This window comes from Pristis pectinata, chromosome 7, assembly GCF_009764475.1.
Source record: "Pristis pectinata isolate sPriPec2 chromosome 7, sPriPec2.1.pri, whole genome shotgun sequence".
Classification (NCBI taxonomy): Eukaryota; Metazoa; Chordata; class Chondrichthyes; order Rhinopristiformes; family Pristidae; genus Pristis; species Pristis pectinata.
The window spans coordinates 1,702,302-1,730,275 of record NC_067411.1 but is presented as its reverse complement, the minus strand read 5'-3'; the positions used below and the strand labels follow the sequence as shown (position 1 = coordinate 1,730,275).

Genomic DNA, 27,974 nt, shown 5'->3' with positions numbered 1-27,974 from the left:
GCGGGGAAATCCCAGCATTGATTGATGGGTCTGTGGACCTATCATCAGAGGAAGCTGTTGATCGACAGCAGGTTCTGGCCAATAAGCGTGTAGCTGTGGGCGAGCGCTCACTGAGCTGGTCCGATCAGCGGTGCTGAGGAGGACGAAGGAGCGGAGGTGAGGGAGAGGGTGAGGGTGAGGGAGGAGGGAGGAGGGTGAGGGAGGAGGGAGGGAGAGGGAGAGGGAGGGAAGGGGAGGAGGGAGAGGGGAGGGAAGGGGAGGAGGGAGAGGGGAGGGAAGGGGAGGAGGGAGAGGGGGGGAGGGGGGGGAGAGGGGGGGAGGGGGAGAGGGAGGGAGGGAGGGGGGGAGGGAGGGGGGGGAGGGGGAGAGGGAGGGGGGGAGGGGGAGAGAGAGGGAGGGGGAGAGGGAGGGGGAGGGAGGGGGGGGGGAGAGGGAGGGGGAGGGAGGGGGGGGGAGAGGGAGGGGGGAGGGAGGGGGGGGAGGGGGAGGGAGGGGGAGAGGGAGGGGGAGGGGAGGGAGGGGGGGAGGGGGAGGGGAGGGAGGGGGGAGGGGGAGGGGAGGGGGGGAGGGGGGGAGAGGGAGGGGGGAGGGGGGGGAGGGAGGGGAGGAGGGGGGGAGGGATGGGGAGGAGGGGGGGAGGTGGGGAGAGGGAGGGAGGGGGAGAGGGAGGAGGGGGAGAGGGAGGGGGGGAGGGAGGGAGGGGGGGGAGGGGGGGAGAGGGGAGGGAGGGGGGGAGGGGGAGAGGGAGGGAGGGGGAGAGGGGGGGGAGGGGGGGAGAGGGGAGAGGGGGGGAGAGGGAGGGAGGGGGGAGAGGGAGGGGGAGGGAGGGGGGGGGAGGGAGGGGGAGGGAGGGGGGGAGAGGGAGGGGGAGGGAGGGGGGGGAGAGGGAGGGGGGAGAGGGGGGGGAGAGGAGGGGGGGGAGAGGGGGGGGAGGGGGGGGAGAGGGGGGGGAGGGGGGGAGAGGGAGGGGGAGGGAGGGGGGAGAGGAGGGGGAGGGAGGGGGGGAGAGGGAGGGGAGGGAGGGGGGGGAGAGGGGGGAGGGAGGGGGGGAGAGGGGGGGGGAGGAGGGGGGGAGAGGGGGGGGGAGGGAGGGGGGAGTAGTGAGGGGGAGGGAGAGAGGGGGAGAGAGGGAGGGGAGGGGGAGGAGGGGGAGGGGGGAGGGAGTGGAGGGGAGGGGGGAGGGAGGGGGAGAGAGAGGAGGGGGAGAGGGGGGGAGGAGGGGGGGAGAGGGAGGGAGGGGGGAGAGGGGAGGGGGGGAGAGGGGGGGAGGGGGGGGAGAGGGAGGAGGGGGGGGAGGGGGGGGAGAGGGAGGGAGGGGGGGGAGGGGGGAGAGGGAGGGAGGGGGGGAGGGGGGGAGAGGGAGGGAGGGGGGGTGAGGGGGGGAGAGGGAGGGAGGGGGAGAGGGGAGGGGGGGAGAGGGAGGGTGGGGGGAGAGGAGGGGGAGGAGGGGAGGGGGGAGAGGGAGGGGGAGGGGGGGGAGGGAGGGGGAGAGGGAGGGAGGGGAGGGGGGAGAGGGAGGGAGGGGGAGGGGAGGAGGGAGGGGGAGGGGAGGGGGGAGAGGGAGGGAGGGGAGGGGAGGGGAGAGGAGGGGGAGGGGAGGGGGGAGAGGGAGGGGGAGGGGAGGGGGGAGAGGGAGGGGGAGGGGAGGGGGGAGAGGGAGGGAGGGGAGGGGGGAGAGGGAGGGAGGGGGAGGGGGGAGCAGGGAGGGGGAGGGGAGGGGGGAGAGGGAGGGAGGGGGAGGGGGGGAGAGGGAGGGAGGGGGAGGGAGGGAGAGGGAGAAGAGGAGGGAGGGAGAGAGAGGGAGCGGGGGGAGGGGGAGAGAGAGAGGGAGAGAGGGGGGGGAGAGAGGGGGGAGGGGGAGAGAGGGGGGGAGGGGAGGGAGGGGAGGGGGGAGAGGGAGGGAGGGGGGGGGAGAGGGAGGGGGAGAGGGAGGGGGAGAGGGAGGAGGGGAGGGAGGGGAGGAGGAGGGGTAGCGCGTGGGAGGGAGAGAGGAGGAGGAGGGGTAGTGAATGGGAGGAGGAGGGGCGGTGAGGGAGGGAGGGGAGGAGGAGGAGGAGGGGCGGTGGGTGGGTGGGAGGGGAGGAGGAGGGGCGGTGTGTGGGTGGGAGGGGAGGAGGAGGGGCCGTGAGTGGGGGGGGGGAGGAGGAGGGGTGGTGAGTAGGAGGGAGGGAGGGGAGGAGGAGGGGTGGTGAGTCGGTGGGTGGGAGGGAGGGGAGTGATGGGGAAGGGGTGAGAGGGGGAACAGGGTAGGAGGGAGGGGAGGAGCAGTGGGGATGGAGGGGAGGCACACCTGGCCCCAGCTTTGTCTCTGACAAACATCAGCAGAAACCTGCTCTAAGAGGGTCAGTGTTGAAGCTCTCCAGAACCCTCAAAGGCAACTCTCTCAGGCAGCATCCCACAACCTGTCCACTGCCAGACAACAGGAGCTGCAGCGTCAATGAGACAAACTGCAGAAACTGGAAATCTGAAATAAAACCAGAAAATGCTGGAAATACTCAGCAGGTTAGGCAGCATCTGTGGGAAGAGAAACAGAGTCAAAGAACCTTTGTCAGAACTGCCCACAGCTCACTGGCTGCTCTGAGGTCTGCCGTGGCCACCATCTGTGAAGATACTCATCGTTTCTCCACCATGAAAAAACAGACATTCTTATTTGAGAATGACAGGATATTGAGGAGCTGCTTATCTGCAAATGCAAGGTCTTCCTGGATTGGAAGGAACACCACCTCTAAAGAGGAACAAAGCAGCTCTGCAGAAGTCCTGCAGAAAACCCAGGACCTAAAGACAAGAAGGTGGATGGAGGGAGCACACGAGATGGAGCAAGCTGCTGACTAAGGGCTTAGGAGAAGAGGGAAGGTGGGGATGAGGCAATAGTCTGTGAGGACCAAGAGACAGATTTGCAAGGTGGGCTAGGCGGAATGAAGGCTGAGAAGGGGACAGTTCAGCAGGGTTGTGTAGCGCTGCAGGGTAACATGATTCCAAGCACTATTCTGTGGCCCTCATTCCAGGGTGAGGTGTTTGCACCAGCTTTGACTTTACTGCAGATCTACTGCAAGACTCAGCTACTTCTGACACATTTTTTTTGCCGTTGTGCTTAAGAGCTCACCAGAGTGTGACCTGTGCCGAATTATTGCAACTTGATTTTGGATAAGCTGTGAGAAGATGGCAGGGACAGCGAGACATGACCGTGAAATGGCCATGCATGCCAAGAAGAAGTTGCAGCAATGCACGGACCCGATTGAGAAGCTACGTCTGCAGTGCCTCTCCCGGGGCTCAGCCGGCATCAAAGGGCTGGGCAGGTAAAGATGGGCAGTGTGGGCAGGTTACACTGCCAGGAACGTGGCACCTCACCTGAAGTGCCTGTGTGCTTGTCCACTCTTTGACTACAGAGATCCATGTAGGTGATATCATTTGCCCTCATGGAAGGGAGCTGTTTGACAGTGTATTGTGTGAGGAAGCGTTTGCCCTCGGCGTGGGCGAGGGAGTGTTTGCCCTCGGCGTGGGCGAGTGTTTGCCATCGGTGTGGGCGAGGGAGCGTTTGCCCCCATACAGAGGTGTGGGGTAGAAGTGTTCCCCTAAGTGTGCTGGCAGCAAACACTCTGTCACACAGACTGGCAGCAGGACACCTCCCAGTGACCGTGTCTCCCAGTAGCTGGCTGTCAGCCTGTGCAAGCTCCCGGTGCTGGTGTGTAAGCACTGCACAGTCTGTAAACAAGATTGTCATAGCGACTAATGGCCTCTCTAGTATTTTGGTTTCCTTAATCCCCAAGCCACTCAGCACCAAGCACTGCATGTACTTATTTCCAGCTGCATCGTCCACACAACCTCGTTTGTCCAATGTACCTTGTACCAAGTGCACGTATCAGAACTCGCTCTCAGCCCCTGCTGAGCTCGTTTCAATCATATCGTAGATGATTGACCTTCACTAGTCAGCACCTCCCAGCATCGATTCACTGTGGGGACAAATCAATGAGGCACAGTTACTGATTATCCACAGTCTCTCTGGGTGAAGGTGTGAGTCAGCTGCTGGGAACGAGAGAAGTGGGAGGTGTTAGCCCGTGGGTTTAAAGCCCAGAGGGTGTGTGGGAGGGAATGCAAACTGGGCAGGACAGAGGCATCACTGGTCTGAGGTCCAAGGAAACACAAATGGACTGGAGCAAGAAGTTTCCACAGGTAGTAGATTTAGAATTATACAGCTCGGGGAAGGCCATTCAGCCTGTCATCCTTGGGCCAGCTCTTTGTAGAGCTATCTGAATGGTCCTGCTCCAGCTCTCTACAAGACCGATGGTCCCATTCCCCCGGTCTCTTTTGCACTATTTATTTATTTTTGTTTACATGAAGTAATCTTTATGTCTTGCACTGTACTGCTGCCACAAAACAACAAAATTCACGACATATGGCAGTGATAATAAAGCTGATTCTGAGCTCTGCAACCTTTCCCGCATCGTGCCTGCCCATCTCCTCACGGACAGTACTGACCGGTTCTGCTTCCACCAAACTGCTAATCCCACGTTGCTACTCACTGCGTCAAGGAGGTTTTCCTCACATTTCCTCACTCTGTTCCCAACCACTTTAAGTCTCTGTCCCTGGCTGCTGACCCAGCTCCCAGTGGGAACCAGCTCCCTTTTCCCACTCCATCTTTCATGATTTGCCTCTATCATCACCTCGCAGCCAACCCCATCCCCTTCAGTCCGTGCAGGAAGATGAACCTTTCCACTGCTCCTCCCCACTGTTCTGTGGGGTCAAGAACGAGGTGACGCAGATCATGGGTGCGGGACCAGGGATAACGTGTGGGAAAACCTTTCCCTGCAGCAAATCGTGGCAACCAGCAGTTCACTGCCTTGAGAGAGAGTGGAATAGATCCTGTTGTTGAGCTGGAAATGGACATGGTAGACAACATTGCTGGACTCACAGAGTCAGAGAGATACAGCACGGAAAGGCCCTTTGGCCCACTGAGTCCCTGCTGATCATTTGTGCAGTGGGATCTTGGGGTCTAGTCCATGGCTCCACAAAAGTGGCTGCACAGGTTGATAGGGCGGTAAAGAAGGTATATGACATGCTTGCCTTTATTAGTCTAGCATTGAGTTCAAGACTTGGGAAGTTATATTGCAGCTTTATAAAACTCTAGTTATGCTGCATCTAGAGTATTGCACTCAGTTCTGGTTGCCCCATTACAGGAAGGATGCGGAGACTTTGGAGGTTCACCAGGGTGCTACATGGATCAGAGGGCATATGCTGTAAGGAGAGGTTGGACAAACTTGGGTGGTTTTCTCTGGAGCAGCTGAGGGGAGATCTGATAGAGGTTTATAAAATTATGAGAGGCATGAAGTAGACAGCTAGTATCTTTTTCCCAGGGTTCAAATGTCTAATACCAGAGGGCATGCATTTAAGGTGAGAGGGGGTAAGTTTAAAGATGTGCGGGGCAAGTTTTTTACACAGAGAGTGGTGGGTGCCTGGAATGTGCTGCCAGGGGTCGTGGTGGAGGAGGTACGATAGAGGCATTCAAGAGGCTCAGACAGGTGCAGGGAATGGAGGGGTATGGACACTGTGCAGGCAGAAAGGATTAGTTTAGTTGGGCATTTGATTACTAATTTAATTAGTTCAGCATAATGTGGTGGGCTGAAGGGCCTGTTTCTGTGCTGTGCTGTTCTATCTTCTATTTACATTAATCCTACACTAACCCATTGTTTCTCTCCCACATTCCCATCAACCCCCCTCTGATTCTACCACCCACCTAAAAAAGTGGCCATTTACAGTGGCCCCTACACCTCCCGGGCCCCCACATCTTTGGGATGTGGCAGGAAGCTGGAGTGAACATGATTAGAGGGAGAATGTGCAAACGCTGCACCAGAGGTTGGGAGAAGCTCCGAGGAGGGAGCTCAGGAGTGGGTCCGACTAGACTGCTCATGCAGAGAGCCGGATGGTACTGTAACAGTGTTTATGATTCTGCCCAGATGTCACCACTTGCACTGCCCACTGTGTTTCTGGCTGTGTGATGCAGGGTATTCCGTATCATGGATGATGACAGAAGCCGGACCCTCGACTTCAAGGAGTTTGTGAAGGGTCTGAACGATTACGGTGTTCTGCTGGAGAAGGAGGATGTGGAAGCTGCATTCAAACGCTTTGATAAGGATGCAAATGGAATGATCGACTATGATGAGTTCCTCGTGACGTTGCGGGTGAGGTGCCAAACACCGTCCAACATTCAGCCTAGTAATGTGCTTGTTGCAGGAAACGGATCACAGTTAGAGTGGATCACCTTTACCCACAGCCCAAAGAAAACTCTCAGCCATCTGCATAATCGCCTTTAATATATCTAAAAACGAATTTCTTTTTGCCACACTTGAGACCACCCAATCAACTTTCGTTTTCTCCCCTGGACCACAAGGCCAGATTATTCCCAACTGCATCTTTCACCAATTTCTCTCCTATCCCTTTGTGCCCCTGCAAACTCTTCATGCCCTTCAAACACACGTGCTCCTCCCTCCACACCAGTGCTTCCAGTGCATCTTCCTTTTTCCTTAACTTGGGGTTCCCCTCCAGCATAGTTGACAGGAAGAATAACATTTCCCACACTTCCCCTACAGAACATGGTTCCCCTTGTCCACTGCACCCACACACCAGCCTCCACCTTCAATGGATCCTCCATAGTTTCCCATGTGGTATCCCACCAGACACCTCATCAACATTTACTCTGTGCCTCCCTGGTTTGCTTGTCCATCAACACCTAGTCCCCTTCTCACAGGACGTTGCCATGCAACTACAGGAGATGCAACACTGCCCTCTTCCTTTTAAAAATACTCCTTCCAAGTGAAGCAGGAAATCATTCATACTTCTTCCAATACTGCATCCAGTACTTGGGATCTTAATGGTGAGAGATTGCAGAGGATCTGAGATGCAGAGGGATCGGGGTGTCCTGGTGGATGGTCCATCAAAGGCCGGTACACAGGTGCAGCAAGTAATTAGCAAAACTAACAGAGTGTTAATGCTTGTTGCTAGGGGATTTAAATGCAAAAGTCAGGAGGTTATACTTCAGTTATGTAGGGCATTGGTGAGACCTCATCTGGAGTACGTGTGAAGTGTTGGTCTCCTTATTTTAAGGAAGGATGTTAATGCATTGGAAGCAATAGAGAGGAATTCTACTGAGCTAGTGCCTGGAATGGGTGGGTTATTGGGTGCAAAAGGTTGGACAGTCCAGGCTTGTATCCACTGGGGTTTAGGAGACTGAGAGGGGACTTGGTTGGAAGATCTTGAGGTCTTAAAACACTGCACGGGGAGAGGATGTTTCCTCTTGTGAGAGGATCTACAACTAGGGGTCGCCCACTATCAGGATCGTGAATCTTTGGAACTGTCTTTTTCAGTGGAAACAAAGTCTTTGACTGTTTTTAAGTCAGAGGCTGGTGGACACTGGGAATCAATCTGGTGAAGCTTTCTTACACTTGCTCTTTCCTAGCACATCCCTCCTTGGATAAGGAGACCAGATCTGTGCACAATATGATGTGCAAGGACCAGAACTGAAGGAGTGCTGGGATGCTGAAGTTCTGTGGGACTGGAATGAAGGACAAATAGAGAGTCTCCCTGCAGGGATTTGAAAATGTCCAACTTGAGATGCTGCTTAAAGTAGGTCAGTGAGGGTGGGTGGGGGATGATTGAATGGGACGGTACGACTTCTAGATTAACACATGTTTTCAGAGTAGAAAGGAGATAATAAAGTGGAAGAGTTGAGGCAGGTTCGGAGGTGGGTGACATCACCGGGTGGAAGAGGACATAGTGCTGGAGAGGATGTGGGAGACGTGGGAGGTTTAGGGCTGTGATGGATAGTGTGATGAAGATTTAGTCCTGGTATCAGGTAGCTATTGGAATTGTACTGTGTCAGAGAGTATGGTTTCACACACTCTCTCCCTCTCTCTCTCAGCCTCCCATGTCCAACGCAAGAAAAGAGATAATTACACAGGCCTTCCGGAAGCTGGACAAGACGGGAGATGGTGTGATCACCATTGAGGACTTGCGGGGAGTGTACAATGCAAAGCACCACCCCAAGTATCAGAATGGAGAAATGACGGAGGAGCAGGTCTTCCGCATGTTTCTGGATAACTTTGACTCGCCCTACGATAAGGATGGAATTGTAAGTGGAGGGAGAGAGCTGACACCTCAATAGCTTGGAGAATTTGGCTGTGGTGCCCGACTGTAGTTTATCTGTGGCTGTTCCAGAGTCTCTAAGACCTGCTCTTCATTTAGCCACTGCCAGGTTGGGAAATGGTGTCAACTTGTTCTGTCCACCGGGTAGAGGTGGTGGTTTGGAGATCTGCCAAGTAAAATTTAGCTGCTACCTCTGGCAACATGTCTTTCCAGCAGGAAGCTGCTAATAGTTACATAGCACAAGTCAATATGAGAGATGACGTGGTGCTTGACAGAGGCAGTAACTCGTTTGTCTGGGGAGCTCCCTTTGTTTAATTTCTGCAGCTTACTTTCAAGGCTTCATTCAGCAGATTGAGGGAGAGTGTACAAGTGTGTTCTTGAGGATACCTCTGATTGGGTTGTAGCTGTGAATTGGAGAATACGCTGAAGTGTGACATCTGAGGAATATTACAGGCTTTAATCCACCTGCAATATCTGACCCAGAGGTGATCTGTGGTGTCGAGGCTGGGCATCAGGGCAGAGTCCTGGTCAGAGGATAAGTTGTTGCACTCTGCTGCTGGGAAAGTGTAGTGACATGCTTAAGGAGATGATAATGGCAGTATTAAAACATTGCTGCAATAACATAGGATTCTGGACGCAGGAGTAACGGCTGTGGTTCTACTGCCGACTGCAGGCAGTGCCCAAGAGGTGCAGTGGGGAAGCACTCAGCCAAGTCAGCGTCAGACCAGCCAGAACCCTCGGCTTAGCATTCTATCCCATGCACACCATGTCTTGAAGCATTGTACCTCAGTGCTGTGGCCTGCACTGAGTGAAAGACATCAGGAGTTCAGTTGCTAATGGTGAGGAGATGGGAAGGTCATGGGGAGGAGGGAGCGGGATGGTTGAGGGATTTGGGAAAAGTGTGATTGGGGGCAGAAGGTGGGCTTGATCTTAAAAGGAAGCAGATAACTTGATCATGGAAATGTTGCCTACAGTCTGTGGGGCATTGGATGATGTCAGGAGCCTCCTTAGTGATGGTGCCATCCATGGTTGTATAGTTTTATCATTTCTGGCTATGGTCCTTCGGCTGAGACACTGGAGGAATCCCTGCCCAGTGGGAGTCAGAACCTTTATGATAGAGAGCAAGATTAACTGAAGATTTCTCAATCTGTTGATCCAAAATTCTTTGATCTAAACATAGGGGGAATGGGAAAGGAGGGGTGGTAGCCCTGATAATAAAGTCCAGGGCCAGAGCCAGGATGATCTACGCTCTGGACCAGGAGGACCAGGGGTAAGAAGTAACCAGGGACAGATGATATGGATTGAAATAGTTTACTGATTATGGCACAGAAAGAGACTGCTCAGGTTTCCCAGCAGCATGTCCATCAGTCCCAGTCCTCCCTCCCTCCCTGTAGCCCTACAGCTTACTCCCTCTCACATGCCCATCAACTCCCCCTTTGATTCCTTTGCCAGTTACCAACACTAAGGGATAGTTTACTCTGGCTCATTAACCTGCACCCATGGATTTGACATGTGGGAGGAAACTGGAGCATCCAGGGAACCATGTGGTCACAGGGAGAACAAAACTAAGTTGGCATGGGTGGGCCAGATTAGATTCATAGTTGAATCAACCTTGTCTTGTGTAATGAGACAAGTGTTCAATAGTAAGTGATCTTCTGGGACACTGAACGGTGCAGCACAGGGACAGGCCCTTTGGCCCACAGTGTTGTGCCACGCATGATGCCAGATTTAACTAATCCCAACTGCCTGCACATGGCCTGTACCCCTTCAGTTCCTGCATATTCATGTGTCTGTCTAAAAGCCACTTGAATACCTCTATCGTATCTGCCTCCACCACCACCCTGGCAGCACGTTCCAGGCACCACCGCTCTGTGTGTGGGGAAAAAAACTCTTGCCCTGCAAACTTGCCTTTAAACTTTCCCCTCTCACCTTAAAGTTATGCCCTTCAATATTCAACGTTTCTGAGAAAAAGATTCTGGTTGTCTACCTAATCTATGCCTCTCATAATTTTATAAACTTAATAAGGAGGAGCCAGTAAAATGAGGGCACAGTGAGCAATGCTGAGCCTCAGGACGCAGGGAGGTTGAGTGAGAAGGTGAAGATCAGGGGCTGGTGGGCATGTTCGAGCACCTGTGGCATAAACCTGCTCCTATTTCTTATCCTTAAGTGGGGAGCACACTCTGATTCATGTCTAATTCATCACTGACCCCAACCAGCAACAGGGTGTAGAATTGGTGCAGTATCCACCGTGCTCCCATCCCCTCCTTCCTGCCCCCACCCTCCTGTGGCTGGGTACCATAGCTAAACACCTGGCCAGCATTTGACACCGTGAAGGTTGGATGGGGATGTGGGCTGGGGGTTGAGGTTTGATTTGGATGTTGGAGTGGGAGGGGCAGTGGGGTTGGGTGTGAGGGGGGGAGTGGGGTTGGGTGTGAGGGGGGAGTGGGGTTGGGTGTGAGGGGGGAGTGGGGTTGGGTGTGTGGGGGGGTCGGGTTGGGTGTGAGGGGAGTAGGTTGGGTGTGAGGGGGAAGTGACATTGAGTGTTGAGGCTATGCTTGGATGGTGGGTAGGGAGTAGGGTTGGATCTGGAGGGAGTGGGGAGAGTGGTGTTGAGCTGAGGGTAGGGCAATGGGGAATGAGATGGAAATAGGGTGGGGCTGTGGGGAGTGGGTTTGGGAATGGGGTTGGGGCTGTGGGGAGTGGGTTGGGAATGGGGTTGGGGCTGTGGGGAGTGGGTTTGGGAAGGGGGTTGGGGCTGTGGGGAGTGGGTTTGGGAAGGGGGTTGGGGCTGTGGGGAGTGGGTTTGGGAATGGGGTTGGGGCTGTGGGGAGTGGGTTTGGGAATCGGGTTGGGACTGTGGGGAGTGGGTTTGGGAATGGGGTTGGAGCTGGGTTAGATTACTGCTCTCCTGCCTCTGTATCTGGCAGTGTTCCACACGCCAGCTGGTTGATGTGATGTGGGAAGCTGTGGTAATCCCTGTTTGATGTGACTGTAGGTGACGATGGAGGAGTTTCTAAATTACTACGCGGGTGTCAGTGCTTCCATAGACACGGATGTCTACTTCATCATCATGATGAGAAATGCCTGGAAACTTTGACAGGCACCCGTGTGCCTGGGGGTAAACACTCTCTCTTTCTCTCGATCTCTCATGCACCAGGGTCAGACAAATCACCAACACTGCACTCTGAGGAAAATAACCTGGCCCTAAACATAACCACAGCTTTGATCACCCAGCGAACAGGCAGAGAATTCCAAGCAGGCAGTGGGAGAGGATCGGAAGATCCCAGACTAACTTTGCAACGGGAATTGGGCATTTCTAACAAGCTATGAACCAGCCAGGTGATCACTCTGCCCCTTTGAACTGTTCCCCTGCCCTCAGTGTGTGGAGGGATGCCTTGGGTTATTTCACCAGAGTGTCAGATTCACTGTTTCCCTGAAAATCAGATCCTGTCTCTGTTGCTGTCGTGGGCTAGTTGGTATGTGTGTAAATCTCGGTTAAACAGGTGAGTCTCTGAACAGTGAGGGGTGGCAGAGCTGCCTGCTGCACCAGTGTTATCACTGGATCATCTGCTCCGTTTCGCTGTCTGCGCTGTACTTTCCACTAACTCGTGTTCACTGTTGTACAGAATAAATTCTTTGCCTAGCATCTGACGTGTTAAAGGGGTTTTGCCATCCAGCGGTGTCCCCTCCCTGCACCAAGGCACGTCTCAGCCTGGAGGTGATGTCTGGGCGATGCCGGCGATGCCAACGGTGCCACAGTCACTGTGATCCATTGGCTGGTGTCCTGAGTCAGGATCACTGGGAAACCATGCCTTGTGCTTCCCAAAATAAGGACATAAAATGCTGGAAACAGCAGGCCAGGCAGCATCTGTGGAGGGAGAAGCAGAGTCACATTTTGGGTTGAAGACCATTCATCAGAAGTGGGAAAAGTTGGAAATGAAACAAGTTTTAAGTTGGTGGGTGAGTTGGAGGGGGGTGGGGGTGTGCAGAGAACTTCAGGGGGCCATAGACCAGGAGAGATCGACTCTGGCTGTTAGAGGCTGTGTCTGGAGAAGGAATCACGAGCAGGAGACAAGTTCAAACGTGAACGTTAGAAATGTGAGGTAAAAGGCTGGCGTGCTGCACCCAGAGTGCTGCGGTGTCCCCATTCGGAAGGTGAGGTGCTGTCCTCAGCTCTTGCATTGAGCTTAATTGGAGTAAAGTTGCAGACCAAAGGCAGAGGTGGGAATGGGACGGGGAATTAAAGCAGCAGGTGACAGGAAGATCAGGGTCACTCCTGCTGACAACACAGGTTCTCCACAAAGCGATCACCCAGTCTGCATGTGGTTTCTCCAATGTGGAGGAGACCACACTGTGAACACCAGACTGGGAGATGTGTGAGTGAATTGCTGGAAAGCCTGTTTGGGTCCCTGGATGGTGGGAAGGGAAAAGGTGAAAGGACAGGGGAGAGTGCGGTGAGAAGGGGAGTCATTGGTGGTGATGGAGGAGTGAACCAGGGAGATCCAAAGGAACAGTCCCTTGCTGGGAATTACTGAGGATGGTCAGTGGAATATGGAGGCTGGTGGGTTGGAAGTGAGGACCAGGGATCTCTGTCCTTGCCCTGACTGGAAGGAGAGGGGATGAGAGCAGAGATCTGGAAATGGGATGAATACAGTTGGGAGCCCTGGCAACTCTGGACGGGAGCCCACTGATAAGGACACTCCTGGGAAGCAGGGTGGAAATTGTCAGGAGAGATATGACAGAGAATGGACTGATCCTTGCAGGAAGCGGGCTGGGAGGAGGTGTGGTCGGGGAGCAGAGCACACTGTCTGTGTTCCCACTGCTGTTGCCTCGTTTCTCTGTTATCCTGTTTGAGGAGTTGCTCCAGATCGGGGGTCCTCAGTCAGCCAAGCTCGAACCCGACCCGGGGATCTTCCTCCAAGTGATGGCACAGCCCCTTTCAAACATTGTAGGAAGAGGGCAAGTTTGGACAATGATGGCCTGCAGGGCCCTCACACTCACTGGCCCTGTGCCTGCAGTCGGTGTGACCAATCTGACAGTGCATCATTGTGATTCAATGATACCTCAGAATCTCCCAACCTCTGACCCTGCTCCCACCTCCTCCCATTCCCCCACCCCTCCTCCCCAACTTCCCAAACTGGTGTCATTGAACAGAGAATTTCAAACCCGATTTTTGAAATTACTACTAACCTCCGGTTAACTGGTTCCACGCCAGTGACAGCTCTGGCCCAGCACTCAGGTCAGCAAACCTGAGCTTGGACAAGCAGTCACAGACCAACGGTCACTCAGTAACAGCACCAACAAATGCACACATACATGCAACTAGTTTTCTCAGTGCTGAGTGGTTAACTGTAAACATATAGAAGCTGCTGAGGTGAAAATTTACACTCTCGAGAAACACTCAGTAACAGGACTGAATGCACAACGAAGGGCTGCAGGGAGGAGGCAGTGGGAGATGGTTGTGTCTCAGTGGGCTGCGGCAACATGTACGGGGCTGTCTACAAGCCCACAAGTGGGTGTGTACAAGTGAGCATGTTCAGCAGGTGTGTACAAGTGCCTGTGTTCCACAGAAGTTGTGTAGGTGTGCCTGTGTTCTTCATAATGTACAAGATTGTGCATGTTCCTCTCAGGGTGTGTATGTGTATTCCACAGAGAGATTGTAGGAGTGTGTTTGGTCCAGCAGAGGGTGTGTAGGACCGTATGCACACGTGGAGGGTGTGTAGAAGTGCACATTTTTTTGGGGGGGGGGCTGTGGAGGGGTAGGTACATTGCCTGTGTTCCAGGTTGTGTCCTCAGCAGAGCGTGTGTGTTCCATTGCAGAGAATACTCCACACTGTATTTGTGTGTGTTCTGCAGACAGTGTGTAGCAATGCATGTGTTCTGCAGCAGATGTGTGGGACTGTGTGTGTAGCACAATGCCCTGTATAAGTGTGTGTTCTGCAGAGAATGTGTACAAACGTGTATTGCAGAGTATGTGTAGCAGTGTCTGTGAGCTGCAGAGGGAGTGTGGGTAGACTCTGTATGTAACCGTGTGTTTTACAGAGGATTTGTGGGGTGTGTGTGTGTTCCTTGGGATGTGGAGACAGAGCGTGGGAGGGCGTGTGTTCTGTGCAGACGCTGGCTGAATGTATGCAGTCCTCAGGTGTATAGAGTTGTGTTTCCACAGGGGAGTGCGTTGCCCAGGGTGCTCCTTCCCCAGAAGTGTGGAGGAAGCTCTGGGCCGTGTTTCTCTGCTTCCAGCTCATCCGCTTGTTTCTTTGCAGGTCACCCGATTTGAATTTGTAAATTACTATTCTGGAGTGAGTGCCTCTATCGACAATGATGCCTACTTTATCCTAATGATGAGGTCCTGCTGGCGAATGTGATCGACGCTGATGAGATGTTACTGTTCGGGGAAGTGCAGATTGTGATCAGAGATGGATGTGTTGTGTTTCCGGCTCACTGATGAGCTGCCTCTCTCCCCTCATACACTGCCTGGCAGCTGCTTTCACCTCGCTCTCTGTACCCGACGGCTGGCAATCCTGAGCTCAATGGCTGTGTCAGGAGGCCATGCATCCTGGCCTGGCTGGGCTGATAGCCCTGCACAGAGCTGTGGGACTGGCTGCTAGCTGCCTCCCTGTGACACCGGTCAGGCACTCAGTCCTGGTTTCCTCAGATCCTCTTTAAACCTCTTTCCCTTCGTCATAATCTTGTGCCCTCTGGTTATAAACACTTCTGCTAAAGGGAAGGGTTTCTCACTGTCCTCCCTATCCATGCCCCACACCTTGGTCAGGTCCCCCCCTCAGCCTCCTCTGGGAAATGATCTAACCTCTGCTCATAATGAACAGCTCCACCCCAGGCAACATCCTGGTAAAATAAAATCGGTAACTGCTGGAGACCCTCAGTAGGTCAGGGGCAGCAGGGCTGACATCTCAGGTCTTCAGTCAGGGTCTGCAGTTTTTTAGACTCTGAGAATTATCCAGCCCTTCAGCTCAGCTTGTCCGTGTCTACACTGATCCCATGTACCTGAACATGATCTGTAGCCTGTGCCTGGGTGACTCAAATGCTCACCTAGATCCTTCTTAAACATTGTGAGAGCCGCCACTATCCCCTCAGGCAGCGAGTTCCATTCTCAGCATCCCAGTGAATCCAGTGCACCCTTTCCAGTGCAGTCAGCTGCTTCTTGTAGTGTGGGAACCAGAACTGTACACAGTACTCCAGCTGTGGCCTGACCAGTGTTTTATAAAGTCATACCATGATCTCCCTGCTCTTATAATCTGCGTCCCAACTAATGAAAGCAAATACCCCCTATGTTTCTTCACCATCTTATCCACCTGCACTGCTACCTTGGACAGGTACACCAAGGTCCCCCTGTTCCTCAGTCCTACCATTCATGGTGTTTGCTCTGCCCTTACTAAGCCCCCCCTAAACCCACCACCTCACTTTTTTCAGGATTACATTCCTTCTGCCATTGCTGTGCCCATCTAACCAACCTTCCCTTCTCTTAGGGCAGGGAAAGTGAAAGAAAGTTCGACAGGGATGTTCAAAATCATCTAGGCATTGATGAGAGTGGCTATGAAGAAACTCAGCTGCCCAGTGAGTCAGTAACCAGACAGCATAAATATACCACCAGAGAGATCATTATTTTCTATCTAACCCATGCCATCACAGCCCCGAAGGTGTGACATGACAGTGTAAAGGGAGCTTCACCCTGTGTCTGACCCCGGGAGTGTGTGACGAGACAGTGCGGTGCAGAGGGATCTTCACCCTGTGTCTGACCCCGGGAGTGTGTGACTGGGAGTGTGTGATGGGACGGTGTAGAGGGAGCTTCACCCTGTGTCTGATCCCGGGAGTGTGTGACGAGACAGTGCGGTGCAGAGGGAGCTTCACCCTGTGTCTGACCCCGGGAGTGTGTGACGGGACGGTGCGGAGGGAGCTTCACCCTGTGTCTGACCCTGGGAGTGTGATGTGGTGGTGTGTAGGGAGCTTCACCCTGTGTCTGACCCCGGGACTGCGTGATGGGACGGTGTAGAGGGAGCTTCAACCTGTGTCTGACCCCGGGAGTGTGTGACGAGACAGTGCGGTGCAGAGGGAGCTTCACCCTGTGTCTGACCCCGGGAGTGTGATGTGGTGGTGTGGAGGGAGCTTCACTCTGTCTAACTTGTGCTGTACTTATCTCTGTTCCCATGGTCTCATCTCTAGCTAGGATCTTTGAGTCCTTGTCCACAGGGATGGTACTGGAGAATTGGAGGGTGGCGAATGTTGTCCCCTTATTCAAAAAAGGTAGTAGGGATAATCCAGGGAATTACAGGCCAGTGAGCCTTATGTCTGTGATGGGCAAGCTGTTAGAAAGGATTCTAAGAGATAGGATCTATGAGCATTTGGAGAATCATGGACTGATGAGGGACAGCCAGCATGGATTTGTGAAGGGAAGATCTTGCCTCACAAGCCTAATTGGGTTCTTTGAGGAGGTGACCAGAAAGATTGATGAGGGTAGTGCAGTAGATGTGGGCTACATGGATTTTAGTAAGACGTTTGACAAGGTTCCACATGGTAGGCTTCTTCAGAACCCTAAGGCAAGGGATTCAGGGAGGCTTGGCCGTGTGGATTCAGAATTGGTTTGCCTGTAGAAAGCAGAGGGTTGTGGTGGAGGGAGTGCATTAGGATTGGAGGGCAGTGACTAGTGGTGTCCCACAGGGATTGGTTCTGGGACCTCTACTTTTTGTGATATTTATTAATGACTTAGATGAGGGGGTGGAAGGCTGGGTTAGCAAGTTTGCAGATGACACAAAGATCGGTGGTGCTGTGGATAGTGTGGAGGGCTGTCGAAGCTTCCAGAGGGATATTGATAGGGTGCAGAGCTGGGCTGACAAGTGGCAGATGGAGTTCATTCCGGAGAAGTGTGAGGTGGTACACTTTGGAAGGACAAACTCCAAGGCGGAGTACAAGGTAAATGGCAGGATTCTGGGCAGTGTGGAGGAGCAGAGGGATCTGGGGGTTCATATCCACAGATCACTGAAAGTTGCCTCACAGGTGGATAGGGTAGTTAAGAAAGCGTATGGGATGTTAGCTTTCATAAGTCGTGGGATTGAGTTTAAGAGCCGTGAGGTAATGATGCAGCTTTACAAAACGCTGGTTAGACCACACTTAGAGTACTGTGTCCAGTTCTGGTCGCCTCATTATAGGATGTGGAGGCATTGGAAAGGGTGCGGAGGAGATTTACCAGGATGCTGCCTGGATTAGAGAATATGGATTATGAGGAGAGACTAAAGGAGCTAGGGTTGTTTTCATTGGAGAGGAGGAGGATGAGGGGAGACATGATAGAGGTGTACAAGATATTGAGAGGAATAGATAGAGTAGACAGCCAGCACCTCTTTCCCAGGGCACCAATGCTCAATACAAGAGGTCATGGCTTTAAAGTAATGGGTGGGAAGTTCAAGGGAGACGTCAGAGGGAGGTTTTTCACCCAGAGAGTGGTTGGTGCATGGAATGTGCTGCCTGGGGTGGTGGTGGAGGCTGATACATTGGTCAAGTTCAAGAGATTGTTAGATAAGCATATGGAGGAATTTAAAATAGAGGGATATGTGGGAGGAAGGGGTTAGAAAGTCTTGGGTGTGATTTGAAGGTCGACACAACATGGTGGGCCAAAGGGCCTGTATTGTGCTGTACTGTTCTATGGTTCTCCATCAGAGATACAGAATGGAGACAGGCCCTTCAGCCCACTCTCTGTGCTGACCATCAATCACCCACTTAAACCAATGTTGCATTAATCCCACTTTTTAAAATTCTCCCACATTAGCTGCTCCCAGATCCTTCCACTCACCTACACACTAGGGACCATTTACAACAGCCAGTTAACCTACCGACCCACCTGGCTTTGGGATGTGGGGGGAAACCATGCAGTCACAGGGGGAACGTGCCAACTCCACACAGTGGTTTTACCAGCTGCACCACTGTGCTGCCCGAATCTGTCCTTGTATATCCAGCCAAGGCCAGAGATTCACCTGCAGCACCTTCTCTTTTGGTGCCAACAGCATCAGCCCTGGTCCCTCCTGCCACCCCGTCCATGTGTACACCCAGCTGTGCTTCACTCTTGGTCCTGTCCCCGATCACCCATTGCTTCCTTGTCCATGGGCTCTCAGTCAAGCAGTGCCTCCATTTTAATATCCTTCCATAGCCTGGGCCGTCCCTCACTCATCCTGGCCTTTTGATTTTCCCTGGTGAATCACTCCACCATTAGCTGCCACTCCTCAGGTGTCAATACCTGTCTCGAACTTTCCTCCCAAAATCGTGGAAACCTACCTGCCCTCAATGTGTAGCAGACAGTCCAGGTTATACTGGTCGGCTTGGATGGAATAGTTGTGGGAGAAGCTCACAGCACATAAAGATCATAATGATCAAGTGCTTTCTTTCGGGACAGCAAGTTTCACTCTTGAACAGCAGGACCCAGGAGTACAAGTACATGATGCCCTGAAATTCGAGTCACAGGTAGACAGGGTGGTGAAGAAGGCTTTTGGCTTGCTGGCCTTCATCAGTCAGGGCAGTGAGTGTAGAAGTTGGGATATTATGTTGTAGTTGTACAACACATTGGTGAGGCCACATTTGGAATATTCTATTTAGTTTTGGTCGCCCTGCTATAGGAAAGATGCCATTAAGCTGGAAAGAGTGCGGAGGAGATTCACGAGGATGTTGCCAGGACTTGATGGACTGAGTTATAGAGAGAGGTTGAGCAGGTTGGGACTGTTTTCATTTGAACGTCGCAGAATGAGGGGTCATCTTATAAAGGTTTATAAAATTATGAGGGGCATAGATAGGGTGAATGTACACAGTCTTTTTTCCCAGAGCTGGGCAATTAAGAATGAGACCGTCTCCTGCTCCCAATGTTCATATCTATTTGAAACAGGAGCTTGTTTTTTTTGTAATGTGCAAATCATCCAACAAAGCTTTTTCCTGCACATTTCAACCCATTCTATGTTGAAATCTTTCTCCATCGCTCCCATGCTTTACATTGCCATATCCTGCCGGACGTGGAGAGATCTTTAAAACCTCAACCATTCACGTGTAATTTGGCTTCAGTGCACAATCCAGACCAGAACCACTTTTAAAGGATAATTTTCCCAATTTTGTGATTTTTTTTTTGAGGATGCCCCAGTGTGATGATAGTGCTAAACATGGTCCCTATCATGGTGGTAATTATGGAGTGGGACAGGACTGCATTACCTCAGCCTCTGTCACAGACCCCACCACTGCAGACACTCTGAGTCAGTCCTGTACCATCTCTCAGTGCACCAACCTTCAAAAAGAGCTGGAGACACAAGAGACCGTAGAAGCTGGAATCTGGAGAAAAGAGCTACCTTCCTTTGAAAATATTGTTTTGTAAAAAAAAATTATAATTAAAAGTGCCCTTTGAATCATGTACCATCTGTGTCATGTCACAGTAAATTTTACTTTGATGATAGCATCATGTGTGGGGATTTGGGTGTAACGATGGTGTGGTCATGGAAATGATACATCCCAGGCCAATGTAACTCTTTACAATTACTCCCAGCCCCCTCTCGACATGCTTCCACTTTTAAGTTTGTCATATTCGATTGGCTTTGTTCAGTATGAAGAGTTGAGAATTGATTTTTCCACAACAGCCACCTGTATGAATCAGTAGCTTGATGCAGGCACTTGGTGCTGTTAGCCACCCTGGTGACCTACACACGATTTTCCATCAGGGCCGTGTGCAGCTGCTCCCGGTGCAATGTCATTGGGCCCTCCTGGCAACACCCTTGTGAATCTTTTCTGCACCGTCTTGAGCTTAATCACATCCTCCCTGTAGTGTGACAACTGGAACTGTACACAATACTCCTGCTGCTGTCTTACCAACATCTTGTACAGCTGTAACATGACGTCCCAACTCTTGTACTTAACGCTTCAGCCAATGAAGGCAAGTACGACATACACCTTCTTCACCACTCTGTATAACTGCATTGCCACTTTCAGGAAACTATGTAATGCACCTTAAGGTCTCTGCTCAACAACACTGCCCAAGGCCCTGCCATTTACTCAGTCCTGCCCTGGTTTAACTTCCCAAAATGCATCACTTAACACTTGTCCGAGTTAAATTCCATCTGCCATTCCTTGGCCCACTTGCCCACTTGCCCAGGATCCTGTTGTTACCTTAGACAACCTTCTTCACTGTCCACTACACCACCAATTTTGGTGTCATCTACAAACCTACTGACCATACCACCTACACTCTCATCCAAATCATTAATGTATGATAAAAACAGAGGACCCAGCACTGATCCCTGCGGCACACCACTGGTCACAGGCCTCGTCTTAAAAACAACCCTCCACTCCCACCCTCTCCTATCACCAAGCAAATTTTGTATCTCATTGGCTTGCTCACCCTGGATCCCATGTAATCTAACCTTCAAGACCAGCATACCATAGAGGACCTTGTCAAAAGCCTTGCTAAAGCATGTAGACGTCTCCTGCCCTTGTCAGTTCTCTTGGTCGCCTCTTCAAAGAACTCAATCTTGAAAACACAATTTCCCACACACAAAGCCACGCTGACCATCGCTAATCAATCCTTCCTTTCCAAATGCAAATAAATCCTGTCTCTCAGAATCCCCTCCAATAACTTCCCCACCTCTGATGTTAGGCTCACCAGCCTGTAGTTCCTTGCCTTATCCCTGCTGCCCTTAAGTAAAGGCACAAATGTTAGCTGCCCTCCAGTCTTCTGGTACCTCACCCGTGGCTAAGGAAGATAGAAAAATCTCTGCCAGGGCCCTTGCTTCCCACAACATCCTCGAATACACCTGGTCAGGTCCTGGGGATTTATCCACCTCTCAAGACCCCCAACACCTCCTGTCATGTTGATGTGCTCCAATTCCCTCCCCTGAAATCACTCACTTCCTTCTCCATGGTAAAAATGGACAAGAAGTATTTATTTAAGACCTTGCCCATTTCCCATGGCTCCATACATCAATGACCACACTGATCCTCAAAGGGACCTTCTCTTTCCCTAGTTACCCTTTTACTCTTAATAAAAAAACATTTATGGATTCTCCTTTACCTTATTTGCCAAGGACATCTCAAGACTCCATTTTGCCTTCCTAATTTCCTTCTCAAGTGCACTCCTACATCCCTTAACTCCTCAAGGGACTCGCTTATTCCCAGCCACCTATACCTGCCATATGCCTCCTTTTTCCAGACCAGAGTCTCAATATCCCTCATCAGCCAAGGCTCCCTAATCCTGCCAGTCGTGCCCTTCACTCTAACAGGAACATGCTGGCCCTGAACACTCCCTATCTCATTTTTAAAAGCCTCCCACTTGCCAGACATCCCTTTACCTGCGAACAGCCTCTCCCATTCAACCTTTCTAATCTAATGCCATTAAAATTCACCTTGCACTAATTTAGGACTTATGGACCAATGTTTTTCTTTTTCCATAACTATTTTAAAACTAATAGAATTACAGTCACTGGTCCCAAAGTGCTCCCCACTGACACTTCAGCCACTTGCCCAGCCTCACTTCCTAAGAGGAGGTGGAGTGTTGCACCTCTCTTGTAGGGCTTTGCAGATATTGCTTGAGAAAACTTTCCTGGACATATCTAATCCCATAGCACTATGGCAGTCCTAGTTAACATTACCTCCTATTTCAACCTTATTATTCCAATACGTATCTGTGATTCACAGATAGACAGGGTAGAGTCACAGGTAGACAGGGTTGTAAAAAAAGGCTTTTGGTATCCTGGCATTTATAAATCGAAGTATTGAGTATAGGAGTTGGAATGTTTTGGTGAGGTTGTATAAGTCATTGGTGAGACCAAATTAGGAATATTGTGTGCAGTTCTGGTCACCGAACTACAGGAAGGACGTCAGTAAGATTGAAAGAGTGCAGAGGAGGTTTACTAGAATGTTGCTGGGTCTTCAGGAGTTGAGTTACAGGGAAAGATTGAGCACGTTAGGACTTTATTCCTTGGAGCGGAGAAGAATGAGGGGAGATTTGACAGAGGTTTACAAAATGATGAGGGGCATAGACAGAGTTAATGCAGGTAGGCTCTTTCCACCTAGATTAGGAGAGATAAGTACGAGAGGACATGGTTTTAGGGTGAAAGGTTTAGGGGGAACATTAGAGGGAACTTCTTCACTCAAAGAGTGGTGGGAGTGTGGAATGGGCTGCCATCTGATGTAAATGCGGGCTCGCTCTTAAGAGTAAATTGGATAGATACATGGATGAGAGGGGTCTGGAGGGGTATGGGCTGGGGGCAGGTAGATGGGACTAGCAGAATAATGTTTCGGCACAGACTAGAAGGGCCAAATGGCCTGTTTTCTGTGCTGTAGTTTTCTATGGTTCTATGGTGATCTCCCAACATATTTGTTCCTCTAATTCCCGCTGGCTATTGGGGAGCCTATAGTATAATCCCACAAAGTAATCACCCTTTTCTTATTTCTGTTCTACCCACATGGGTTCACTGGATGCCCATACCGAGATATCCTCTCTAACTAATGCTGTGATGTTCCCCCTAATCAACATCGCAACTCCCCCTCCTCTCTTAGCTTCACCTCTGTTAAACCACAAGTATCTGTACTCTGGAACACCGATCCGCCAGTCCTGCCCATCCCTCAACCAGGTTTCTGTAACAGCTGTAATATTACAATCCCACATGCCGATCCATGCCCTGGTTCCTCTGCCCTACCTATCAGGCTTCTTGCATTAAAGTAATGCAGATTAGCCTCTCAGACCTTCCTCGTTTCCTGCCCTGCCTACTGGATTTGCTTGCTCTAACCTCTATATCTGCTTCATCTTTCTTATCTGTTACACAACTACTTTGAGTCCCACCCCCGCCAGACTAGTTTAAACCCTCAGTAAATAGCACAAGCAAACTCCCCCACCAGGATATTGGTCCCCCTCCAGTTCAGGTGCAACCCATCCCTCTTGTACAGGTCCCTGCTGCCCTAGGAGAGATCCCAATGGTCCCAGCAGCTGAAGTCCTCTCGCCTGCACAAACTCTTCAGCCCTGTCCCCCTATACCTACGCTACTCGGAAAGGAAACTTTGACTTACGATACCTTGTCACCACTCAGCCCCCTCATCAAAGCCTCTGCACTTAGTCCTCAAGCACAGCACCTTGACCTGAAACCAGCCCTTCTCCCGATTGCTGCTCCACTGGAGTTTGCCTCTCTTTCACACACTGGGCCTTGCTCGCTAGTCCTGGAATTGGAATTGGTTTAGTATTGTCTCTTGTACTGAGGTACAGTGAAAAACTTGCCCACCGTTCATACAGAACATGTCGTTGGGAAGTGCCGTTAAACTTACCTTGCTCTGCCTTTCGTAGACACCCCTCCTCACGAAGGAAGCTCTTGCAGGGTTCCCAATGATTTATCCTCAGATATACTTACATACTTATTACAGCATAGAAGGTGGCCATTCCCCCATCACATCCATACTGGCCCCCTCAGAGTGACCCTAATCCTTCCCCTGTCTTTGCAAATCCTCCCTCGCTCACACCTATCAACTACCCACTGGATTCCTTGCCATTAACTTACACTGAGGGGCAAGTTACGGGAGCCAACTGATCAACGGCATGTCCTTGTGTTGTGGGAGGAAACTGGAGCACCTGGGGAAATGTGCAAACTCCACAGACAGCGCCTGAGGTCAGGTTTGAAGCCGGGTCTCTGGGGCTGGGTGTCTGTGATTACTACCGTTCACTGACTCACTGATACCGATACCCTCCAACTTCCCACTTGCCACAGCACTGGGTGCACCAGGAGAAGCGTCCCTTGGGATCTCTGCGCCCCTCCAATGGGCAGCTGGCTGTGACTGTAACCTCTCTCCTTTCCCACTGGGGCAAAGAACAGGCACCAAATGACAGTGGCAATGTGCAGATCATTGCGTTACAGTGCGGAATAGAACTTTATTGGGGGATGCAGGACAGTAAAAAAATTAGACAAATAAATATTCCCCAGTCCGTGGTTCATCCCGGTTACAGAGCTCACCACAGGAATTACATCACAAGTAGTTCGTGTCACAGAACCTCAACTGTTCCGAGTGCCCCCGTGGACCCTGCAGCAGCTCCAAAAACTGCTCAGGTCTTTTCAGTAAGGTTCAAAATGTTGGCTCGTGTACAGAGTCTTGTTTATTGAGAGTGAGCGGTCAGTGAATGTGGACCTGTGAAGTCCCCGCTTAATCAGGATGAAGGTCACCGGCTGTGTACCTATACAGCATTACTGAGGGGGTTACGTTTGTTTTTGTGGGTGTACAGTGGTCGTGGGGAGTGTAGGGTGTGTTCTGAGGGGGAGGGGGAAGGGGGAAGGGGGGAGTGGGAAGGGGGAGGGAGGAAGGGGGCATGGGGAAAGAGGAGGGGGAGGGGGAGAGGGGAGAGGGGGAGAGGGGAGGGGGAGAGGGGAAAAGGGGGGAGAAGGGGAGGGGAGAAGGGGGGAGGGGAGAGGGTGGAGTGGGAGAGGGGAGAAGGGGAGGGGGTAAGGGAGAGGGGTGTAGGGGTAAAGGGGAGGGGAGAGTGGGGTAGGGGGGAGGGGGAGGTGGAGGGGGTGGGGGAGGCGGAGAGGGTGGTAGGGGGAGGGAGGAAAGGGGAGAGGGGGGAAAGGGGGGAGAAAGGGGGAGTGGGAGGAGTGGGCAGTGGGGGGTGTGGGAAGGGGGGTGGAGTGAGTGGGGGGGGAGTGGGGAAGTGGTGGGAGTGGGGGAAGGGGGGAAAGGGGAAGGGGAGGGGGGAGGGGGAGGGGGGAGAAGGGGGGAGGGGGAGGGGGGATAGGGGGAAGGGGGAGGGGAGAGGGGGAAGGGGGGAGAGGGGGAAGGGGGGAGAGGGGGAAGGGGGAGGGGGAAGGGGGAGAGGGGGAAGGGGGAGAGGGGAAGGGGGAGGGGGGGAGAGGGGGAAGGGGGAGGGGGGAAGGGGGATAAGGGGGGAGGGGGAGAGGGGGAAGGGGGAAGGGGGAAGAGGGGGAAGGGGGGAGAGGGGAAGGGGGAAGGGGGGGGAGAAGGGGAGGGGGAGAAGGGGGAGGGGGAGGGGGGAGAGGGGGAAGGGGGGAGAGGGGAGGGGGAGAAGGGGTGAGGGTGAGAAGGGGTGAGGGTGAGGGGGTGAGGGTGAGGGGGAGGGGGGGAGGGGGAGAGGGGGGAGGGGGAGGGGATGAGAGGGGAGAGGGGGAAGGGGAGAGGGGAGGGGGGAGAGGGGGAAGGGCTGAGAGGGGGAAGGGGGGAGAGGGGGAAGGGGGGAGGGGGAGGGGGGAGAGGGGGAAGGGGGGAGGGGGGAAGGGGGGAGAGGGGGAAGGGGGAGGGGGAGGGGGGAAAGTGGGAAGGGGTACTGGACATTCACGATGGTCCACACTGCCCACCATGCTGTTGACGACGCTCCAGTCCAGGTTACACAGGAGGGTGCCGGTGCTGTCGGACCGAACCTCACACAGCTCTCCCTCCGCCCCTGCGTCCCACACCTCCTCCTCCGCTCCCTGGGGGCACAAAACATGGGCAGATCCGGCTCAGCTCCATCACCAACCCTGCCCGTCACGTCCCCATACATGGACCCATCATCAACCCCGCCCGTCCCGTCCTCCTACACAGACCCATCACCACACCCACCGTCCCGTCACCCCCCACACCGTCCCGTCACACCCCACTCCCACTGACCTGTCACCCCCCAACACTGACCTGTCACCCCCCACACCCACCATCCCGTCACCACACCAACTGACCCACAATGACACAGCAGGGAAACAGGCCCTTTTGCCCAACTGGTCCATGCTGACCCAGATTCCCATCTAAGCCAGTACCATTTTCCGGCGTTTGGCCCCATCCATATCCCTCCAAACCTTTCCCACCCACGGACATGTCCGTGTGTCTTTTAAATGTTAATGTTCGTGCCTCAACCCCTTCCTCTGCAGCTCGGAAACAGACCCCCATCACACACCAACTGTACCACCCCACACTGACCGTCCCATCACCCTCACCCCCACCATCCCATTACCCCCCCACACCCACCTCCTCTGCAGCTCGGACACAGACCAAACGTCCCACCCCCCTCACTGACCGCTCCACAATCCCACACCTCCTGGCACTGCTGACCCCACCCCCACCCGCCCCTGCCCGGGCAGTTACCTGCAGGAGGGAGTCGGGCTCCCGGTCCAGGATGTCCCGGATGTGTCTGGGGGGCTCCAATGGGACAGGGAGTCACTGTCATTCAGATCCTCTGCGGGAAGTTGGTCCTGGGGTCGCTGACGGACTGGGGGAGAGGGGCGGGTCAGTCACATCCACTGTAGCAGAGGCAGCCTGACAGGGCCCCTCCCCACCAAGCCACCTCCCCCCCCCGACCCCCCCACCGACCCCCGCTCCTCCCGCCAACTGACTCCCCCCCCCCCCCGGCCACCCCACCGACCGATCCCCGCCCCTCCCAACCTCCCCCCACCTACTGACCCCCCCCCACCAACCGACCCCCTCCCCCAACCAACCTCTCCTCCTCTCACTGAACGAGGGGGGAGGGGAGAGGAGGGGGAGAGGAGGGGAGAAGGGAAGGGAGGAGGAGAGGGGAGGTGGGGAGTGGGAAGGGAGGGGGGTTAGTGGAGTGGGTGGAGGGGGGGAGTGGCTGTTGGGGTTCCCTGTGGCCACTGTCCCTCAATAAACCCCACCCTGAGGAAGCCCCTCACCTTCATCCATGGCCCTAGACTGAACTCCCAAATGTAACACCCATGGGTTCAGGGGCAGGTGGGTGTGGGAGATGTCCCAGGACATACCGTGTACTCACCTGCCCTGACAACCCTTCCAGGGGAGGAGGAGAAGGAAGGAGCTCGTCCTAGTGAGAAGGTGCCCAAGAGTCTCTGCGGTGTTCGTCCAGCTGACAGACTGCGGGAGGCAGCACCCTTCTACAACAGAATGGAGAGTGAGAGCATGGCTCACACCTGGACTGTGCACACACACACACACAAACTGTGCAAAGCCAGTGTGTGCACATTCACACACACACAGACTGTGCACACCCAGTGCACACACTTACAAACAGATGTCCCTAATCTTTGTTGGGACTCCCTTAGTGCCAGAGGCTTAGATGCGGCAGAATTTGTTAGGTACATCCGGGAGGGTTCCTTGACACGGTAGATAGTCCAACCACGGAAGGGGCCATTCTGGACCTTGCATTGGGAAATAAGCCTGGACAGGTGACTGGAGTTTCAGTGGGAGAGCATTTTGGAATTGAAATTGGTTTATTATTGTCACCTGTACCGAGGTACAGTGAAAAACTTTTGTTCTGCATGCCATCCATACAGAGCAATTCATCACATCAGTGCATCGAGGTAGTACAAGGGGAAACAATAACAGAATGCAGAATAAAGTGCTACAGTTACAGGGAAAGTGCAGTGCAGGCAGACAATAAGGTGCAAGGGCCATGAAAAGGTAGATTGTGAGGTCAAGAGTCCATCTTATCGTACTAGTGGAACCATTCAATAAGTCTTATAACAGCAGGATAGAAGCTGTCATTGAGCCTGGTGGTACGTGCTTTCAGGTTTTTGTATCTTCTGCCCGATGGGAGGGGGGAGAAGAGAGGATGTCTGGGGTGGGTGGGTGGGTGGGGTCTTTGATTACTCTGGCTGCTTTACTGATGCAGTGAGAAGTGTGGACAGAGTCCGTGGAGGGGAGGCTGGTTTCCGAGATGTGTTGAGCTGTGTCCACAACTCTCTGCAGTTTCTTGCTGTCCTGGGCAGAGCAGTTGCCGTACCAACCTGTGATACATCCAGATAGGATGCTTTCTAAGGTGCATCGATAAAAGTTGGTGAGGTCAACCTGACACAACTCTGTAAGTCATCAGATAGCTATGTATAAGTCTGGACCTCAGGGGAATGTGCTGAAGTGGAGGAAGGCTAAGT

The 27,974-nt window shown here is 53.1% G+C and overlaps 1 protein-coding gene and 1 pseudogene across 1 annotated transcript; one reads left to right on the top strand and one right to left on the bottom strand.

The window, feature by feature from the left end:
- The first annotated feature begins 111 nt into the window (after positions 1-111).
- Positions 112-19,501, top strand: capslb (calcyphosine-like b). Its single transcript, XM_052019318.1, has 6 exons — positions 112-156; positions 3,097-3,296; positions 5,999-6,176; positions 7,913-8,122; positions 11,132-11,254; positions 14,400-19,501. The coding sequence occupies exons 2-5, from the start codon at positions 3,160-3,162 to the stop codon at positions 11,231-11,233; spliced, it is 627 nt and encodes a 208-aa protein (XP_051875278.1). The 5' UTR covers positions 112-156; positions 3,097-3,159; the 3' UTR covers positions 11,234-11,254; positions 14,400-19,501.
- Positions 241-27,135, bottom strand: LOC127572280 (basic proline-rich protein-like; annotated as a pseudogene).
- Positions 27,136-27,974: the final 839 nt, after the last annotated feature.

Coding starts and splice junctions, on each gene's coding strand:
- capslb (XM_052019318.1), top strand. CDS start 3,160: ATGGCAGGGACAGCGAGACATGACCGTGAAATGGCCATGCATGCCAAG. Junction 3,297..5,998: donor GGCATCAAAGGGCTGGGCAG/GTAAAGATGGGC, acceptor TGTGTGATGCAG/GGTATTCCGTATCATGGATG. Junction 6,177..7,912: donor AGTTCCTCGTGACGTTGCGG/GTGAGGTGCCAA, acceptor TCTCTCTCTCAG/CCTCCCATGTCCAACGCAAG.